The sequence below is a fragment of the Ochotona princeps genome, chromosome 2 (assembly GCF_030435755.1).
Source record: "Ochotona princeps isolate mOchPri1 chromosome 2, mOchPri1.hap1, whole genome shotgun sequence".
Classification (NCBI taxonomy): domain Eukaryota; kingdom Metazoa; phylum Chordata; class Mammalia; order Lagomorpha; family Ochotonidae; genus Ochotona; species Ochotona princeps.
The window spans coordinates 114,009,730-114,029,241 of record NC_080833.1 but is presented as its reverse complement, the minus strand read 5'-3'; the positions used below and the strand labels follow the sequence as shown (position 1 = coordinate 114,029,241).

General features: G+C 50.7%; 2 protein-coding genes across 2 annotated transcripts in view; one reads left to right on the top strand and one right to left on the bottom strand.

Moving 5' to 3' along the window:
* Nucleotides 1–1,793: 1,793 nt before the first annotated feature.
* NCSTN (nicastrin) lies at nt 1,794–16,365 on the bottom strand. The gene is made up of 17 exons (XM_004589085.4): nt 16,128–16,365; nt 14,849–14,953; nt 11,464–11,587; nt 10,054–10,175; nt 9,539–9,684; nt 8,630–8,780; nt 8,247–8,356; nt 7,859–8,011; nt 7,134–7,238; nt 6,912–6,989; nt 5,957–6,129; nt 4,580–4,682; nt 4,365–4,460; nt 3,992–4,079; nt 3,580–3,734; nt 3,079–3,291; nt 1,794–2,634 (listed from the first exon to the last, which is right to left on the bottom strand). Exons 1-17 carry the CDS (start codon nt 16,210–16,212, stop codon nt 2,512–2,514), a joined length of 2,130 nt encoding a protein of 709 aa, XP_004589142.2. The 5' UTR covers nt 16,213–16,365; the 3' UTR covers nt 1,794–2,511.
* COPA (COPI coat complex subunit alpha) overlaps nt 16,345–19,512 on the top strand; it is a 48,110-nt gene continuing 44,942 nt past the window's right edge. Inside the window, exons 1-2 of the mRNA XM_004589084.3 lie at nt 16,345–16,477; nt 19,048–19,161. Coding sequence (XP_004589141.1) covers nt 16,438–16,477; nt 19,048–19,161 — 154 coding nt within the window. The 5' untranslated portion in view covers nt 16,345–16,437. The remainder of the gene's footprint in view (nt 16,478–19,047; nt 19,162–19,512) is intronic.

Below are 19,512 nucleotides of genomic sequence, written 5' to 3'. Positions count from 1 at the left end.
GCAGTGATCCAGTTATGGGTAAGAGAAAGGAGCAAACCCCTTTACTCAAATCAGCTGTGGAAGAGGCACCAGCTAGCGGGGAAGGCTTTAGAGCTAAGGCTTGAGGGATGAGGTGCCACCAACAGAGACAGGCTGGGTCACGCACACAGGATGAGTCAGCTTCCCAACTCTGCCTGGGCTGGATGAGAAGGTGCAGAGACAACAGCCAGCCAGCAGAAGCAGACAAGAAAGGAATCCCTTGGAGGTGACAGGACTGAACAATGTCTGGCTAAAGGAAGGAGAGGAAAGTAAACGGATGGCCAAGCTCTAAGCCAGCCACTCAACACATGGTCTCTGGGGCATAGGAGGTAGCTGGTTAAGGAGTCAGACCATGGTCTCCTGGGTGAGGGAGCTGCTTCGGAGTCCCAGTGGGGTCCTCTAAGGGCGTTGTGCTTCTTTCACAGAGCTAGCCTTTCCAGGGGCCACAGAAGGCCACGTGTTCCTGGAGAAGGATTGGAGGGAGAGATGTCATGGAGGACAGACGGCCCTGTGTTTAGGATTCTTCTCGAGGCAGAACAGGCTGTGGTATTCAAGTCCTGCCTCCCATGCTCCTCGTTCTGATTGTGCACAAGCCTCTGCTCCCCAGTTCAGCCCCCTCACTGGGAGCCAGCCACTTCCCTGCCTCCCGAAGCTGCCAGCAGGATGAGGGAGTTTACTGTTCTGTCCGCTGGGAGACCTGTTGGCCAAGGGAGGCGCGGAGCCGGCCCAGGCAATGGAGGCAGCTGCGCTCAAAGCCCGCCAGCGCAGCTTCTCTGGCTCCAACTGGGAGGGCGGGGTGGGGGGAGCAGCAGGGTGTATTCCCATATCTCAGAGCCCCAAACCCAGCTCCCCACCATTCCTGAGGGAGCTTGGAGAGAAACCTAGAAAACAATCTCCCCTCAGCAGTGGTGCAAAAGGGCAATCACCCAGGCAGGGAACTAAGAGGAGGGTTGGGGTATGTGGGGATAGCAAATCCTTTGCAGGGCCCAGCCTTCAGGCCCATGCCCACACCAGCCACTTCGCTGGCAGTGGGGAGATGGCTGGCCTTAGCCTGCCATTCTGGCTGCCGCTTTTCCCTCCACTGACTCAGCCATTGCCCAAGATCTCCCACCAGCTCTGCTCCAGTCCAAAATTCTGCCTGCACAAGGACCCGGGGAATCAGAGCTTCTCCACGAACATGAGCTGCTTTCTGAAACAGTCAGAAAGCAAAGGCCCACCTACCCTTGACAGAAAGCCAGGGGTCCTAAGCATGTCACCCAGGAACCTCTGTCTCCTGGCCCCAGCCTCACCTCCTGCTGAGGCACATGTGGCTCTGGCACACTGGAACTCATCTTTTCATACCACCTGACCCTGCTTCTGCACCTGGTGAATGTCTTCAATTCCAACTCCAGAGCTACCTCCACTGACCTGGATGCCTCTGCTACCATAATACCCTGGGCATGCCATAGTGGTGCCATCTATTGCAGTGGATCGCACCGGCTGTGGGTGGATCTGGCCCTTCCCCCACCCTAACTAACCGTGAGTTGCTCAGGGTAGGCAGTGAGTAATGAAACACCATATTTCCCAGTGGAAGGACCGTGCTAATGCTGGCCTTAGAAGAGGGAGCCAGGGCTCGCCAAGAGTTCTTCTTTCAGGACTTTCACTGTTTCTCACCCAACCTTCCTCTTGGTCCTTGGGAGCCCAAGAAGATAGCATGAAAGGCAAGAGTTCCATGACTTCAGGTCTTGGCTCACTGAATAAGGTGGTCTGGGGAGAGGAACCAGTCACAGTACAAGTCAGATGGGATAACCTGTTTTAATGAATCCCCCTATTTATATATTTACAAAAAAAAAAGGAAAGAGAAAACAATAAAAATAGATATTACAGCTTAATAAAAAGACCAACCAAGCACTGTGTGCCGGAGGTGGGATACCCACCCTAATGTGCCAGCTGAGACCCTGGAGAGAGGGTGGTGGGGACGAGCATGCGCAGCCCACAGTCCCTCCACTGCAGCCCCAGTCTTCCTTCACAGGGCTTTACCATGGCTCCATTCTGACATCCAACCCTTCAGGTCCTTCTTCCCGGTGTAGAAGGTGGCCGTGTACAGGGGATGGGGTGGGGAGCAGAGAAGGTACAAGGCAGGATGGGAAGAGGAGAGGGATCCTGAAGGGTGGCAAATTAGGGTGGGTGAGTGGGGAGTTTAACAGAAGCACTTAGCTCCTCTAAGTAACCCCAGAATCGGATGGGTATAGAAAAGGAGGAGAGCATGAGGAGGGGGACGGGGGAGAGAGGAAAGGGGAGGAAGAAGAGGAAGAGAAGGGGGAGAGGGAGAGAGGGAGATGTAGAGGCGACTTGTTTCTTTCTCCCTGTCACTTCTGGACAGTTCCAGTCTGTTAATCCCAGTCTGAGGCAGGCTCAGAGAGGGTCCAGTGACAAACTAGTGGTTTGTGTCCCAGTGGGACAGATGAGCTTGGAAGTGAAGTGCAGAGCTGATGGGATGTGCTTCCATCTTCCTCAGTACGACACAGCTCCTGGCTCACGGGGAGCGATGAAAAGGATGTCGGCTTTGGCGTTGATGCAGTAGGTGACAATGAGAGAGAAGGCGAGGATGCCAAAGCCCACCATCAGGGTGAGGAGCTACAGGGCGGAGGAGGGGAGGAGAGCAGTGTTCTTAGGGTGTGCGACTGTGTCAGGCTGTTGTTTGGGGTTGGTATACAGGGGGATCTGTGCTGGCTTCAGGCACCACATAGGGGAAAATCATAGACAACTTAGAGTCTCTCCACTGGAAGGCAAAATGTCTCTGTTCCTGTATCTACCTTGTATACTTTAGCTGTTAAGCATTTTGAAAGTAGGGCCCACAGCTTTGGAAGAACTTCTAGGATCCACAGGGTTTCCCCAGAATGAATGGAAACACCAACCATCAGCAAGAAACCCTCCCCACTGGGACAGTCTGGCTGACCAGGGACAGATCTGCCGCAGGTTTTCATGCAAATCTGAGGTAAAGGGATGCGGACATGAGATAAGAGACATAAGAAGAGGTTAAGCAGGTTTGCGCCATCTGTCGCACCTGCAGCCACTCACCTCAAGTTCTTTGCTGGCGATGAGAAATATCCGGGCATGGATATCTTTCCAGCGGCTCTCAGTCCACGTGGAGTACTCCGTGGAACTCCACTGACTCAGCTCGAAGGCAGGGGACAAGGCCCTGGACAACCGTACCGTGGAGCGCACACAGTGAGGGAGCCGCTCCGTCTTGTTGGAATTCAGAGGGCCCTGAACCCAGGAGTACTCATATAGCTGCGGAGGAGGAGGGGCATGGCATGGGCTGACGCCATCCTCTGCTCACCTGCCCCTGCACCTTTAGCCTGCACTGTGCTCCAACCAACCAAGCCAACCATCAGCAAGAAACCATTTGGACAGTTTGTTTCCACCCAGCCTACTGCCTCTTCCATACTCAAGTTCAAACAGCTGCGTCTCCACCTGTCCAGACCACTCCCCCAGTTTACCCAGGAACAAGAGGTCTGCTAGCTTTTTCCAAGACAAGGGGCCCGAGAAGGGGCAGCTCCGACACCCACCAACACTCACATCCTTGTTTTCACTTGGGACTTTACTTGGGTCCTGGCACTGCTCCCGGGTGAGGTTCATCACCTGGCCGGTCAAATTTGCCAAGGCATATTGCACAATGTAGGTGGTGTTGGTGGGGCTGGAGACCGCAATGTAATGTTGAAGAGGGCTGTCACCTGATTGTGGACCAAGAGGAAGGAGGAGTCCGGTGGGTGGAAGGTAGGAAGGGTACACAGAAACAAGAAAAGTCCAAGATTGGCAGGAGCCAGAAAAGGGAGAGTTAAGAGAAAATGAGCCAACAAACATTACAAGAAAGAGGAAACGAAGTGGGGGGAGAGCACAGAAAAAAAGCAGTAATGGTTAAACTTAAATGATGATTTTTCCTCTATTCCTTTCCTTGGCTGAGGGTCCTGTCTGCATACCAGATACTTACTCAAGTAGGACCGCAGGTCGTGCCTGAGGATGGACTGGAACCAGGAGTTGTTGGCTCTAATCAGAAACCCATAGAGCAGGCGGGTGACCTAGGATTGGAACAGCAACAAGAAAAATCCCTGGGACTTGGAGGGACCTCAGGGAAAGAATTCTGAGTGGAGGTCCAGTGCGGGGGCAGGAAGCAGGCTGGCCAGTTGGACTAGGGCTGGAAGATAGGAGTGGGCTGAAGGTATAAGCACAATCTGTTCAACAGCTGCCTGGAGTGTGAGGTGTACCCAAGCAAGTTCAGGGTTGGAGAGGGTGGATAGCTAAGGGGTAGGAAGGACGGGAGCAAGCTGCTGTGTGGAAAAGAGCTAGGGCCCACCTGTTCTTACCGTTTGGGGATCAGCCTGGATGGTGTTGGTGAAGTTGGTTCCTCCTGCAAGCTCATATAGGGCACGTGCTAGCACCGTGGCCACGTTTGCCAGGGCCTGCGGTAGGAGAAGAATGGGGCTGAATGGAGGTATGTCTCATCCATTCTCAAACGCGATCCTTCTCGCCAGCCTCCCTGTATTCTCCGTGCTCCCACGCAGCTGAAGGTCAGGGCTACCTTGGCGGTGTCCGTCACAAAGTTGAGTTCCTCTTCAGGGCTCTGGCCCTCGGGATAGACCACATGAATGTTCTCAGCAGTGTCGTAAACGCTCTGGTAGTATCTGTCGGGAAAGTCGGCATGGACCTTGGCTTCGCTCAGCCATGGCCCCTGCCCCGTTTGCTACTCAACTGCCTCTGATGTAGGAATGTGACATCTTACTTTTTACCATCCACGGGCAAGCAGAGCGAGAACATCAGGGAGAAGACTTGGAAAATGACAGGAGGAAGGGAGGGAGTGGTTGGGGAAGCACAAAGCCTTTCCTGACAGACAAGGTCAAGATGATAAATGGACTGAGGTCTTTCAACACGAGGGATTCTTCCAATATGATCTGGGCAGGTGATGCAGGAGGCTGGCCAATCTGCATTTCAGAGAACTCTGACACACAGCTGGTCAGCTGTACAACTGTGCCCACGAACATTGACATTGATGCTAGCCAGCAGCAGGGGGTGGGGGACTGACCAGTGTTAGGATGAGCTCTGCTCACAGATATTTAAGGCATACACTGGATGGAGTCACTGTGATAATCCTTTGGGATCCCCAAGGAGACAGGTCATAGGTCACAGGAGAGCTCCCAGCCTTGACCGTTGACAGATCCTTGTCCCTCACCGAGCTAAGTCAGTCACAGGATCAAGTTCCAAACTTGTGCAAATGAATCATCCCTTACCCTAAAACGGTGCACAGGAGACCTGACCCTAACCACTGTGACCGTCACTCCCCCGAATGAAGGAAAACGTGCTACTCGGCTGGAGTTACAGGACTGCAGCTAAAGCGTTTTTTAGTTTCAGAAAATCATTTGGCCCCAAGGAGGTGAGGGGACTCAGCAATCCAACCCGAGCATGACGTTCCCTCCTAACCCAGGCTTCAGGTTAGGCACAAGCTAAGGGTACCACAGAACAGGAGAGAGATGACAGTGCCCCACTTCTGATCTCTGGGCCTCCCCTCCATAGCAGGGTGTGTTTATGTGCCACATCATGCACCTTCTACAATGGTGGCAACAGGTTGAGAGTTCACACAGCATAAACAGCATTTGTGGCACCAGGGACTGCTCTCCATCCTCTAGCCAAAGAACCACCAGCTTGCTTCCCTGGGGCTCTTGTTGGAGACAATGCCCTCTGCTGGCAGCCCTGGGGAACTTAGGTCCCAAGAGAGCTTGAGGGAGGCAGAAGTGGAGCTAACAGGCAGGATGGTGCTCTGAGACTGAGGAGGTCCGCTCTTCTACCAACAGGCCACAGAGCCAAGAACACTGACTGCAGACTTTGCACGGGGTTGGAGTGGGGACAGTCTGCAGAACAAACTCTCTCAGAACATGAAGAGCACACGGGGCCAGATTCCTACTTGTTATGGAAGGCATCAGAGTAGTCAGTCAGAACAACACCGGAGATGTTTCGAGCTCGAAGGAATCGCTGCAATGAAGATGGCGGGAGGGCCTGGGACTGATTCAGCCTCCTGAGGATGACCTCGGGGACACCAGCACCAGTCCTCTCCAGCGTGGCCAGGAGCTCCTCTACCTGGGGGAAGGGGGCAGACCAGCAGTCGGGAGGTCTGTTTGGGGATCTACCCCATGCTCTTCTCGACCTGCACCTCCCAAGCCTTTTTGGGAACCAAGGCTCTCCGATTCTTCTTGCAGCTCCTACCATTCTTTTCAGAACTAAAAGATTAGGGCCTAAAGAGGAGGCCTATGCTTTTCCACATTTATAGGTGGACGCCCCCGTCTTGGGACTCTGCCTTCTCCTTAGCAGCTGCTTTACTGACGTTTGTTACATGGAATGGGAAGAGGCAAAAACAAAACAAAAACAAAACCCAATGCAAAATCATCTTCTGGACGCAAATCTTCTGAGTGCTACAGGAGGGCAGGGCAGGGACGACACTGAAGGCTGAAGTGGAAGGACTTCAGGTGAACAAAAGCAGGCCTTGAGCTGGACATGGGAATGAGGAAGTGGAAGTGATTTGTGTAGGGCATCTGACACAGCCAGTGCTCCTGCAGGGCAGCCTTGACAACTGGATCTGTGCAGCAGCAAGGACAGAAGCAAGCTGGTCATCAGCTCTCCTTGCTGGGCAGCGGCTGTCTGCGAGGCACCAAGGCATCAGAGAACTACTCATCCGGGAAACCACTGGACTCGCTGATTCTTCCTAACCAGTAGTAACGGCTATGGTGTTCATCCTTTACCAACACTCAATCTAATCCCATTTCACAGGCTCAGGGGATTGGGGAGGAAAGGGCAGAGGGGAGGAGGTGGGCTCCGTATTCTGAGCTGCTGAAGAGGGAGATGTGGAGGGATGCTCTGCTTACCTGGGCCTTCACAGACTCATTGGTCTGAGACATGGGGTCTGTGTGCATCCACAGCTCTAACGAGGTCCTCAAGGCCACCTGTGGGGCAGACCAAGCAGCAGCCATCAGTCTCCTGTTCCAGCCCTTACCTGGGCGAAGGCCATTTGAAGGCCACTGAGGGATGAGGTGCTGGCACCTGAAGGAAGCACAACGCAATGACAGAGGGAGTAGCTGTGAACACACCTGGCCCAGCTCCACAAACGAGGCGATGTTCTCCAACGGCACAGGAAACTTGCCCTTCTCCATATCGTACACCATTCTAGAGCTGCCAATGTAGTCAAAGGTTTCCTGAGGTGTGGGCACGGGTGAGGAAGGAAACAGAAAATCCAGATGGTCACAGCAGTCCTAAGGAAGGCCTGCCCATCAAAGCTGTGGGCAGGAAGGCTACTGTCTCAGGACCTCCCAGCTCTTAGTCAGCTCCTAGTCACCTGACGGGCCCCTCCTCTCCCTCCACCCTGCCCCGCCTCCCAGCTGCGACTAGCCCTCACATGGGCACATCACAGGACTTCCGGAGCCCAGAGATAGAGAAAACAGCCTTACTAAGGGCCCAAGGTGACCCACAGCTGCTCTGTGCCCACTCCTCGACTCTCCACCTCCTCCACCCAGTCAGGGCCGTGACTCCCTCACGGTGGAGCTTGGCCGAGGCAGCAGGAGGCTTCTGGGTGGAGGTGGCAGTAAAGGGACCCAGAGAATGAAAATGAAAAGATGCCTCAAATAAAGCTTTTCTCAGAAGGAGAAACCTAAGCAGTGATAATGTCAATTTGGGGCACAGAAGGTTTCAAAATAAAAGAGGAAGGGGAGACATACGAGGACATAGCCAGAAGCTCTGTGTCGATCCATAGCTTGGGACCGGTGCCAGGTCCTCCCCCTGCCCTCCCTGCCATCCCACACCCTTCCAACAGCCTTACCCCTTGGAAGAAGACAAACATGACGTTGCGGGGCAGAGCGGACACATCCTGTGCCTTCTGCAAAGCTTCAGCTGCAGCTAGCTGGGTGACGAAGGAGGCGACAGCGCTCTCGGCACCCGGGGCCACATTCCAGAAAAATGAACGGCTGTCCAGCTGGGGAGAGCAGAATGAAGGCAGGGAAGGAATCCCTTAGAACTGAAAAATTAGAAGGAGGTCTAAGCTCCCTATATGCATAATTTAAGCCAAAAGCACATAACATGTCCTGGGGTGAGGAGCAGAGCCCAGAAGCCCCACGGCCTAGATCCCTCTCCAGCTCAGGCCCCCTGATGCAGTAACTCTGAAATCCAATCTTTCCAGCTGCCTGCCCTGTTCAGGGGCCAACACTCACCCGGGTGGCAGCCACCACAACCTTGTCATCAGGCTCCAGTGTTCCAGACGTATTTATAGGCTTCAGCAAGCTCCATACGTTGTAGTCAGACAGGGGGTCGCAGACGATTTCTGAGTGGACATAGCGAGCCATCAACGGGACTGGAGAGGGCAGCTGCACAGAAATCCTCTAAGCCCTCTGGTCTCTGCGTCAACTTCTCCTCTGACCGGGCCTGGCTGGCCTCCCTGCCGCTATCCACTTCAGCTCCAATCTGCTGAAACTCTTCAAAACTGTTTCCGTTCCTCCTACCCAGTGCTGTCTGCCTATGCGCCCCACTCCCGCCTGACCATAGCCCCTCCCTGGCCAGCGCCCTGCCAACCCCAGCCAGCCTGGACCTGCCCTACCTGGGTTGATGCTGAAGGAGCTCTGGATGGAGCTGCGCCGCATGCAGGTGGCCGTGCTGATGACGGCGTGCATGTGTGAGAAGAGCTGCATGGCACACAGCGGGAAGGTGGGTGCTGAGCCGTTCTGACTCAGGTTGTGATCATGATAGCACTGCAAGGGGAGACGGACCCCACTGAAAAAGCTAGCTGTGGAGGTCCTTCTTACTTCCCAGAAAGATGAGAGCCGGGCTCCTCCCTTACGTCCCAGAAAGATGAGGGCCGGGCTCCATCTTTAAGCTATTCCCTTTTGGGGAGACACCTGTTCCTGAGCTATAGTTGCCCTGGTACAGCCACAGGGACTACAAGGTCCAAGAGAAAAAGTCATCAAGAGGTGAAAGGGACTCGATGGCTGGGTTGGAGCAGATGAAATCACCCTACTCCAAAGGCCCTGGCCAAATGTGGATCACTAGCCACTGCTCCAGTGGGATTTAATAAAAGAAACATTGAACTAGAGATCAAACATAAGATTCATGACCATTTGGACATCAAATCACTATGAAACTTCAAACAAGCCTCTTAACTGCCATTTGTGTTACAAGGAAGATGTCAGCTCCAACTGATGCACACTAGAAAAGAACCTCAGATAATCCCAAATCAAACCTCTTGACTTGTAGTCCAATGCTTTTTATCTGAACCTTCACCAGTGCTAAATACCTTGCTTCATATTAACCTTTCCTTTATTATTTGTTTCATTCAAAAACCGTTCAGGCTGTGAGATCAGGCAGGAAGCAGGAGCGGAAACTGAGACAAAGCACTGCTTGGTTCTTGTTGCAGGGCATCTTCCATAGGGGACAACTGAATGAGCAGCACCACAGCCTACCAATAACCCGCTTTCCAATCAGAACTGCTAAGAGCTAACACAAGTGTTACCTGCTTGATGACCTTAGTTTCATTTTCATCTTCAAGAAGAAATATAGGGAAACTGAAGTCCTCATAAGCCAAGCCATTGCCCAGCTGGTTCCACAGGCTGTCTTTGCAATGAGCGAACTCCGACCCGTAAGAGCTGGAATATACACCTGAAGGAGAGGGCAGGGGGAGGGAGGAGTGGGCTACTGACACACGAAGCGCTGAGGGACCCCGAGAAGGACAAAGGTGACGGGTTCAGAAGGAAGACAGTGATGCAAAGAAGGGGACCTGAACCTATCATCACACAGAGACACTGGTATCAAGCAACCCTAGATTGGCAAATCGTGGCGCTGAGCATGAAAGAATGACGGGAAGCAGGAGAAGGCAGGCAAGGGATGAGTGGCAGAGACAGAGTGACACTTGTCGGGGAGTCAGTTCCCCACAATCTGCACACACACACCCCTCACAGAGACAGGAGACTGGAGCAAGTCTGAGCCTTGTGTGACAACAGGCTTTCCTGATTCAGTGGGGGTTCTTACCAAACCCATCATTTGGGCACTGCACACTAGGAGAGAAGCCTTGGCTGGGACTGGGCTTGGCCAAGGTCACTGCAAGGCCAGCGATGCGGCTGGTTCTGCCCTTCAGCTTTTCCATTGTTTCCCTAGAACAGGGGAAGATGGAATTACCAGACAGCTTGGAGCTCCACCCTCCAGTTGCTAACAAACGGAGAGCTAAGGGACTCAGAATGGCTGACTCGTTTCTTCCTTCTTCAGTCTCTAACTTCCAATTCTGGACCAAGATTCGAAGGTGAACTCAGGGATCATCTAATCTGTCCCTGAGTGACCCAAGGTATGTCTCCTTCCTCCTGGTGGTTCTTTTTTCCTTTTTCTTTTCAAGATTTATTTATTTTTTATTGGAAAGGCAGATTTAGAGAGAGAAAGGAGGACAGACTCCCTGAGCAGGATCCAAAGCTAGGAGCCACGATCCAGGAACTTCTTCTTGGTTTCCCTAATGGGTACAGGGTCCCACAGCTTTGGACCATCCTCCACTCCATTCCCAGGCCACAAACAGAGAGCTGGATGGGAAGTGGAGCAGCCAGCACGTGAACTGGCACCCAAATGGGATTCCAGCATTTGAAAGGGGAGGATTAACCAGTTGAACTATAAAGTGCAGAGACCATAAGAGATCTTCTATCTGCCAGTTCATTCCCCAAATGCCCACAACTGTTGGGGTTGGGTGAGGCCGAAGGCAGGAATCAATGTGGGTCTCCGACATGGGTGGCAGGATCCCAACCACCTGAACATCCACTGCCTCACACCGAGTACATTAGCAGAAGGAAACAGGAAGCAAGGCCAGAGACTTGAGGCCAGGCATTTTGATACAGGATGTGGGCCTCCCAAGTGATTTTTTTTTTTTTAATTGGAAAGTCAGATATACAGAGAGGAGGAGAGACAGAGAGGAAGATCTTCCATCTGATGATTCACTCCCCAAGCAGATGCAATGGCCAGAGCTGAGCTGATCTGAAGCCAGGAGCCAGGAACTTTCTCCAGGTATCTCACGCAGGTGCAGGGTCCTAAGGCCTTGGGCTTTCCTTGACTGCTTTCCCAGGCCACAAGCAGGGAGCTGGTTGGGAAGCGGGGCTGCTGGGATTAGAACTGAGGCTCATATGGGATCCCAGCATGTTCAAAGTAAGGACTTTAGCCACTAAGCTACTGCGTCAGGCCCCCAAGTGATATCTTAATTGGTATGCCACATGCCTACTCTGGGACTCTTCTTCTAAGGCCTCTGGGGTGATTCCTTTTGATGAAACCTCGTTCCTTCTGAAAACCACTCCTGCACCTTCCCCTGAACTGACTGGGGCAACCAAGGAAAGTTTTCCATTCACTGTTGTCTCACTCCGCCTTCTCCTGTGTGAATGCATTTTCTTAGTAGGTACATCCAGGTCTTACCTGGTAAAGAGGTTGCCTTCTAGCAGAACCATGTAAGGAGGGTTGGGACCATCAGCCAACACCCACTGCAGATCCTCCATCTTCTCCACGACATGGATAACTCCGGTGTCCCCACTAATTGAAGCTGCAGGGACAGAATGGGTGGAATTCAAGTTCCTACAGTTGGCATTTCTGAGTTTACCCTCCCAGAGTCTGCAGGTCTTCCACTGCTAAAGATGGAACGTTATCTGGGTGAACAGAGCCATCTTTGGACTTGAGCTCAAAGACCGAACTGCCCCTGCTCCATCTGCAAGTTAACAGGAGACGAGAACCTATTAGGAGCCCTTGCTGATGAAATACCAGACAGACTCTGTGATCTTCATTTGCTTGTCCCTCTCCCTCAACCTTAGTCAGCTATTTACAGAACATTCTAGAAGACGACACCAACATGTACTTCCTTCGGGATATGCGAGGCTGATTTTCTCTAGCTTTGGATCTTCCTTTGTGAAAACACTCGTGGCGACATCCCTGGAGATCATCACTCCTTTGCCCTATTCAGGAATGGGTTTGCACCCAGCTTTAGGCGATGCTAGACAGTATCTGAGGTCTGTAGCACACAGCTTCCCAACTGACAGGTTATCTGTGGGTCAGAGATGTACTGACACTGGTCAGCCTCCTTCCTGCGGAACGATGGTTTCCAGGGTCCTTGGGTCACTTGCAGCACAAGCAGACGGATCCCAATATGCTCTGTGAATTTCCCTCTTTTTGTTACGGCCAGGATGCCAGGTAACATTTTCCTTGTCTCACAATGTGACCAAGCCTGGGAAGCTCTGTGCTAGAGATGGGTGATTCAATGCCCAGAATGATTCCGATTTTACAGACCCCCAGCAACCCTGCAGAGCCCTCCTTGGGTGTCCTTGGAATCCTTATTTCCACTGGACACTAGATGTGTTATTCACAGATCATTTTGAGCAGTTCTCAAACCTGGCTATACAGACTGACTTGCAAGTTTTTTTAAATGCAACTGCTTAGACCCTACCTCAGATTTTCTAAATTCACATCTCCCAATCTATCTCTATCTTCAAAACATGTCACCTGTGCTTCTTTCTTATAAACAGCCAGCCAAGAGAATCGTGCTTCTATGCCTGTAACTAGGAATTCACATGTAGAACACTCAACTGTGGCCTACATAGAGGAAATACTTGAATTTACTTTGATGGTGAAAACAATAGAAGCTGAAGGACTAGTGGAGTCTGGAACAACTGTAGCTAACACCCAGATACCACTGGATGTTCTGGGTAGACAAAACCAGCAGTCCTTGCCAAAGCATTTAGAATACAGGAAAGGGAAAAACTGGTACGGCAAGTAAGAAAATGTAGCTTCAGCTGTGGGGAGGATAGAAGCTGTGATAACAGACTGAAAACCCTGGATTCCAACCTGGGTCCCAGTGGACCACTACACCAACTAAGCTGTGCTTACTTTCTCCGGTCTTTAATGAGGAGCAGCTTTCCACCTTTCCCTTGTCACAGAGTAGGAAAGGAAGCAAGGAGAGAGGCAGTGAGGAAAAGAACTCTCCAGCTCCCTCTGACCACTTCAGAGAGTCCCACAGAAGCAGGTTATTACTGCCAGAAAACCTAATCTGGGTCTTTTTCTCCTTTATCATGCTAAAAGGGTGTAGCTAGCTCAAGACAGATTTGATTAAATAAGACTTAGAAATAAACAGGCTGAGAAGGAAACAAGACCTTAATGAGGAAACGGCCAGAGTCCAGCCCCTCCCCTCTTGTCTCTCCGTATTGGCAGTTGGCTTCAATCTCTAGAGGCTCTTGCTTGGCTTCCCATGGGCCGCTCAAAGCCCAGGCCGCAGGATGACTCATGGCCAAAGGGTGCTGTGAGCGTGCAACTCTAAGAGCATGGGCGCTAGCCTTGGAGGTTCTACTTAGGTTCCAGCCAGACCAGTAAGCTGACCTCAGCCCACAATGGACCTGGATGGCTTGGACCTCTCCTGTCCAAAATCCCCACAGGGAACCTGAACAAGCGTTTCCTTAATAGGAAGATGGGACAATGAACATATCTATAACATAAACATCTCTCTGATGGAGTCACCATTCATGAAAGAGAATATCTGAAAATTACAGCTCAGGCACTGAAGAACTGGAAGCCAGCCTCTGGGTCACAACTTTTTTTTTTCCATCTTTTTTTTCTTATTAATTATTTTGCATTATGTGACAGTTTCATAGGCTCTGGGGTTCCTCCCCCACCCCTCCCCATGCCCCTCCTCCACGGTGGACCCCCCCACGGTCACAACTTTTTATTCCTCTGACATTTTGAACTTTTTTTAATTTATTTATGTTTTAATTTGAAAGGCAGAGTTACAGAGAAATAGAGACTTAACATCCACTGGTTAACTCCCCAAATGACCACAACAGAAGGAAGCTTGGTCAGAAGCGGAGCAGCCGGGACCCGAATGGTGCCTACAAGGAATGGCAGCACTGCACGTAGAGGCTTAGCCTGCCACACCATGGTGCCATCCCCTAATTTCTTTTCCTTTTTTTTTTCTTTCGTGGGGGGCAGGAGGAGGAGAATGGAGTACATCCACAAAGCATAAAGACAAACTTGAACATTTCATTTTCAATGTTTTACATTCAGTTACTATTAACAAAGACAAACAGAAAAAACTTATGATGCTTGTCAACTATGCCCATTTATTCTATTTTCTGTTAGAATGTTCTACCCACTGATTCACTTCCAAACCCATCAGACAGGGTTAGGCCAGGCCAAAGCCAGGAACCAGGAACTCTACCCTGTTCTCCCAAACAGGTTGCTGGCACTCAAGTATTTCGGCTACCACCTGCTACCGTCTCAGATACATTAATAGAGAACCAGACTGGAAGCAGGGTAGCCAGGACTTGGACTGGCACTCAAATGTGGATGCTCAATTTACAAACAGCAGCTTTATCTGCAGTGTCACAATGCTGGCCCCTAGTTTACTACTTCGAAGAAGTTGTCTGGATCCCAAAGAGATACTGCAGAGTGCAGTTGATGACAAGACTCTACAGACTATAAGACTTCCTTTTTCTGGAAAATAGCCTAGTAGAATCATTAAGAGTCTTGGCTTAGAACTTGGAATACCAGGGTTCGAATTCTGCTTTCACCTGAGAATAACCTTGCAAAAATTATTGTGCCTCTTTAAGTCTGAGTTTCATAATTTGCAAAATGGTGAGCACAGGACTTCTCCCTTGGGCATGACAGCATTTACTAGAAGTTAGTGCCTGTTAATTATGGCGCCTGGTTTCACCGCTGCTTCTCTATCATCCCCTACTCACACGTGATTGGAGTGCCAGGACTCCTATGCAGGGCACAGACTGAAACATCAATGGCCACAAATACAGACCCCCACCCGACTCACACTGGCAGCCAATCTGATGCGTAGCATTGAGCAGCCGGACACAGGGGGCTGTTTTATTTAAGGGAATGTAGATCTTCCTCTCCACCGAGTTTCCACGGCATAAACCTGATCAGAAGATAAGAAGTGTTACAAGTTGAGAGGCTCCGATGCTAGCTTCCATCACATCACATTTGCGTGCTGTATGAACTGGGTAAATTGCTCAATTTCATACTGTGAAACATGGAATTAGCATCCATCCTCACTTCTTGGGCATGTTATTGGAGCACACAAACGCTCCACACAGTTCCCAGCTAAGCTCCTCAGAAGACTGCTATGAATTCCACACAAAGGGAGTATGGGAGAAGATGAGAGAAACTGGATTTGTCAAAAAGACAGGTGTTCATCCTTTGATGTGCCAGCTTCTGCGTGTGTGTGTGTGTGTGTGTGTGTATACTTCCACTTTCCTGTCCTGAAGGCACATTACCTGGATGCTGATCTAAGAATGCAGATTACAATTTAAAAAATGATGTTGAGACTTTGTGCCCCAAGAGTCTTGTCAGAAATGGGAGAAATCTGTCAGTTAACCTCACACCAGGAAATCATTTGCATGTGCCCACAGTGTGGCCACAGCTTCTCCTTTAGGGATCTTAAAAAAAAAGTGAATTTGCGGGGGGAAAGCACATTCATAATTATCCACAGGCATGTGTGCCAAATTTCAGGGCTGAACCAACTAGAAAGCCATACACCAGAAAATAAACGCATGTAAGGCTTCAAGTTCCCAGAGTCAACATTTCATACTCTGTGGACAGCCAGGAGTTCCCATACCCTAGCCTGATCACTTCACTGATGAAGAAACTCATCAGGCACGGGTTTATGGCGTAATCAGCAGAGAAGAAACAGATCTACATTGTAAGCGCACTCAGCACCCACAGGAGGAAGCTGTTTCTTATCTCCAAAAAAAAAAAAAAAAAAAAAAGTCCTAAACACAGTGAAGGAAGCTAAACTTTGACACCTGTACCTTTTGGTTGTGAGCGTTGTGACTGGGGCTATAGGGGAATGAGGCACTAGACAAAGTGGGCTGTAGGTGAGCAGGCAAGGAAGCGACCCGAGGTGCCGCAGTGGGGAAGGGACCTACAGGTTCAGGCAAAGGGGGAACGTCTGTCGTGGGAACGAAAGAGAAAGAGGATTTACAGGGTGGGGGGACAGAGGGGCAGAAGGGACCAAAAGGGGGACGGCGGCGCTCGCGCCTGGGCAGATCCGAAGGGGTCCCCTTACCCGCTCAAGGGCGAAGAGGCCTCACCTGTCAGGAGGACGCAGAAAGACAGAAGGAGAAGAAGACCCGGATTTGCAAGGCCAGGTCTAGAGCCGCCCCTAGCCGTGGCCATCTTGCCTCTCCGCGGAGCGGAAGCCCCACTGCCCTCCTCCCGGGTAGTGGCCTCTCTAGGCTACCAGAGGCGCCGTCTCGGTGTCCCGGCGCTCCGGAGACCGGAAGTTCGTGTCTAGAGGCGCTTCCGGGGCTGCGGCGGAGGGTCGCTGACGTGGAGGCGGCCGAAGGGCAGCGGGGAGTGGCAGGGGCCGCCGAGCCGACGCTGTAGCCGGAGGCCTGAAGGATGCTGACCAAATTCGAGACCAAAAGCGCGCGGGTCAAAGGTAGGGAAGAAGAAAGCGGGGGATAAATGTGGAGGCTGGGTGTCAGGGGCGGCGCTGTCACGGGGGACGCGAGAATGGCTGGTCCTGCCGGCCCATGGGGCCCGCTGGACGAGCACGGAGGAAGAGCCGGCCTGGAGGGCGGTTCTGCAGGCCTGTCCTGCTGTGTGTCGTCGGGCTTTGTACACCGTTGCCTGCAGCGCGGAGGGTCCGCCTGGCCCCGCTGCCCTCCATCTGCGTCCCGTTTTCTGCTTCAACGGCCCCGGGACCTGTGAATAGCTCTCAAAACTGAATCTGGGTCTTCCAGACTCGCACCCGAGGCCCTCACGTTCTTGGAGAGCAGTCCTGGCCACCTCGGCGGACCAGGCGCTGACCAGCCAGTGTCCGACTTGGGTTTTGTGTTCTGCTTGGACGTAGGCCCTGCAGGCCTGTAGCCACAGGCAAGATCTGAGCTTGGTAGGGTTGCCAGGTAAAATGCACAATGCCGAGTTCGATCTGAATGTCAGATGGCAGGTGACGTTTTAGTATTGTTCATGGTTTTCCTGAAATTGAGGTTTCACGGTGCCTCTTGCACTTCTGCGTGCCTGGGAGTGGAGGAGAAGGAGCTGATAATGTACTAGCAGCCTCCGACAACGTTCAGCTGGGAAACGCTGAGAAGTGAGGTCCACCTAGACTTGCAGAAAGTGCGTCTGCAACATGTAGGTGATGCAGCCGGGTGCAGTGGTTAGGAGGAACTTGGTGTCCGAAGTCGGTTGGCCTGCTGTGGCATCCTAAAACACACCCCCCAAAAAGTTTTGTGACTTGGGCAACTAATTTAACAACTCCAGATATGTTTCCTCACCTATAAAACGTAATTTTCATTTAAAGAGAGAATTAAAATGAAATAGAAATTATTTCTTGCAGTAAATAGGGACTGACACTCGGTGGCTCAAAAACTGGAGGCCGTTGCTGATGTGATACTCTGTTCTGAGCAGTCTCTACATCTCGTGGGAGTGACCATCGGAAAGGCTTCCAGAGCCTTTCTGGGACGTGCGTGTGGGGCTGAAATGGATCGCAACAATCCTTGGGTTTTCGTTTCTTCTTGAGCAGCACATGAAGGCGGGGAGGGGCCAGGATATTTGAGGATTGCTGTCCATATCGCAAAGGGGGAAACTACATATTATAATATGATATTATCTGTCATAGACGGAGAAAACGCACAACCTAAAGGGTACATAGACCGTTTAGAAGAATGTAAGTGTTCAATAAGTATTTTGCAGGATTCCACCTCCAAATATTGAAAGAACTGCAAAAAATAGGTTTTTTTATGCTACATTAATAAACCAGAAAGCAACATAACATCTTCTCATAGCCAATGTGTACAAAATGAATACCTTTCTAAACTTGAGGAGATTACATATTGGTGATTTTTTTTTCAGTTAAACACTATCTACCGGAACGTTAAATGCATGTGCCCTATCCCTGAACCGCCCCACTTTCACATCTTTAGTTAATAAAGCTGATAGGCTGGATGATGTGTGGAAGTATCTTCAGTAAGAACTTCTGGCAGCCAAAACTTGTGGAAAAGAATTGCCTATTAGTAGGTGATTTCAAATGTGAGGCAGTTGTTCCTTGCAATTGTAAAAAGAATGAAGTTGTATTTATATGTAGCTAAATGTAATAAGATTCGTACATAAGTGAGGAAAGAAGTTTGCAGAACATTATAATGTGAAGATGAGGCCTGTGTTTATACATCATTAAGAATCTGAAGAAATGCATTGCACACTGTCAGCAGTTCCCCGGGGAGCTGCGTTTCTAGTCATGATGGAGTGACGAGCAGCACAGTTCCTTTTCCGTCTTGAATAACTGTGCGACTGAGCGAAATGCAGGAAATAAACATCTTCAGACATTGGACAGTAGGCAGTGAACGACCGTGTCTCCTGAGAGAAGGGAAAGAAGCAGTGTGAGTCTTACAGTTGTTCCCGTTTACTGCTTAGACACAGTTCCCAGGCTGCATTGGAGGTAGGAGAAAGACAGAGTTCAGAGTTCCGCAAACAGACATGGTTGGGGTTTGCTGGATAGAATACCAGGGAAGGAGATGCTGCCCTGGAGGTTGACAGAGGGGCTCTTCAGGCCTTTGCCTGCTAATCTGTACAGGTTGTAGATAGGATGAGCCATGGGACAGGCACAGGGTTGTAAATGGAGGCGAAGACTTGCTGATATGTTGTAGTGTAGTGTGCAGAGTTCTCAGGACTGCGGTTGCCTTTAGAACAGCTCCAGGTTAGACCTGGTCTAAAGGCTGCTGCAGGTCCCTGTAACAAAGCTCGAAAGTGTACCTCAAAGGGATCATCCGAGTCCAAGTAACTGCACCACATTGTAAAGCCCAACAGTATTTGAAGGAGTGTTAACAAAAATCCAACACCCAACCGTGTGATTTCACAATATTTAACATCTAACAATAACAAAAAATCATCAGACATGTTAAATGAATGAGTGAGTCTATGTCAACCTAACATTTTTCTGATCAGGATTGGCAGAAGACCACATCAAGGGAGTTACTTGGTTCATTTCATCGCTTTCTGTTTTTTTCCTAGGGCTTAGTTTTCACCCCAAAAGACCCTGGATCCTGACTAGTTTACACAATGGGGTCATCCAATTATGGGACTATCGAATGTGCACACTCATTGACAAGTTTGATGAGCATGATGGTAAGAGGTTTTGTTTTGTTTTTAAGCTGTGTGTGTGTGTGTGTGTGTGTATTTCAAAGACAGAGTTATACAGTGAGAGGGAGAAACAGATCATCTGTCTACTGGTTCACTCCCCAAATGACTGCCTCAGCCAGGAGTGGCTTTGTTTCCTATTCCAGCTTTCTGTTAATACCTGCCCTAGAGGACAGCAGGAGATAGCTCAAATTCTTGGATCCCTGCCATCCTATAGATAACACAGACTCAGTTCTGGACCCCTGATTTGGCCTGGCTCAGCCCTGGCTGTTGTGGGCATTTGGGGAATGAACCAGCTGATGGAAGATATTCTCCCTCTCTGTCTGTCTGTCTCTGTCT

Excerpts from the sequence above, each read along its gene's own strand:
- NCSTN (XM_004589085.4), bottom strand. The coding sequence starts at position 16,212 with ATGGCCACGGCTAGGGGCGGCTCTAGACCTGGCCTTGCAAATCCGGGT. Across the intron at positions 6,990-7,133 it reads CGTTTGTGGAGCTGGGCCAG|GTGGCCTTGAGGACCTCGTT; the intron begins GTGTGTTCACAG and ends TCTGCCCCACAG. Across the intron at positions 6,130-6,911 it reads ATGAGTCTGTGAAGGCCCAG|GTAGAGGAGCTCCTGGCCAC; the intron begins GTAAGCAGAGCA and ends CCCTTCCCCCAG.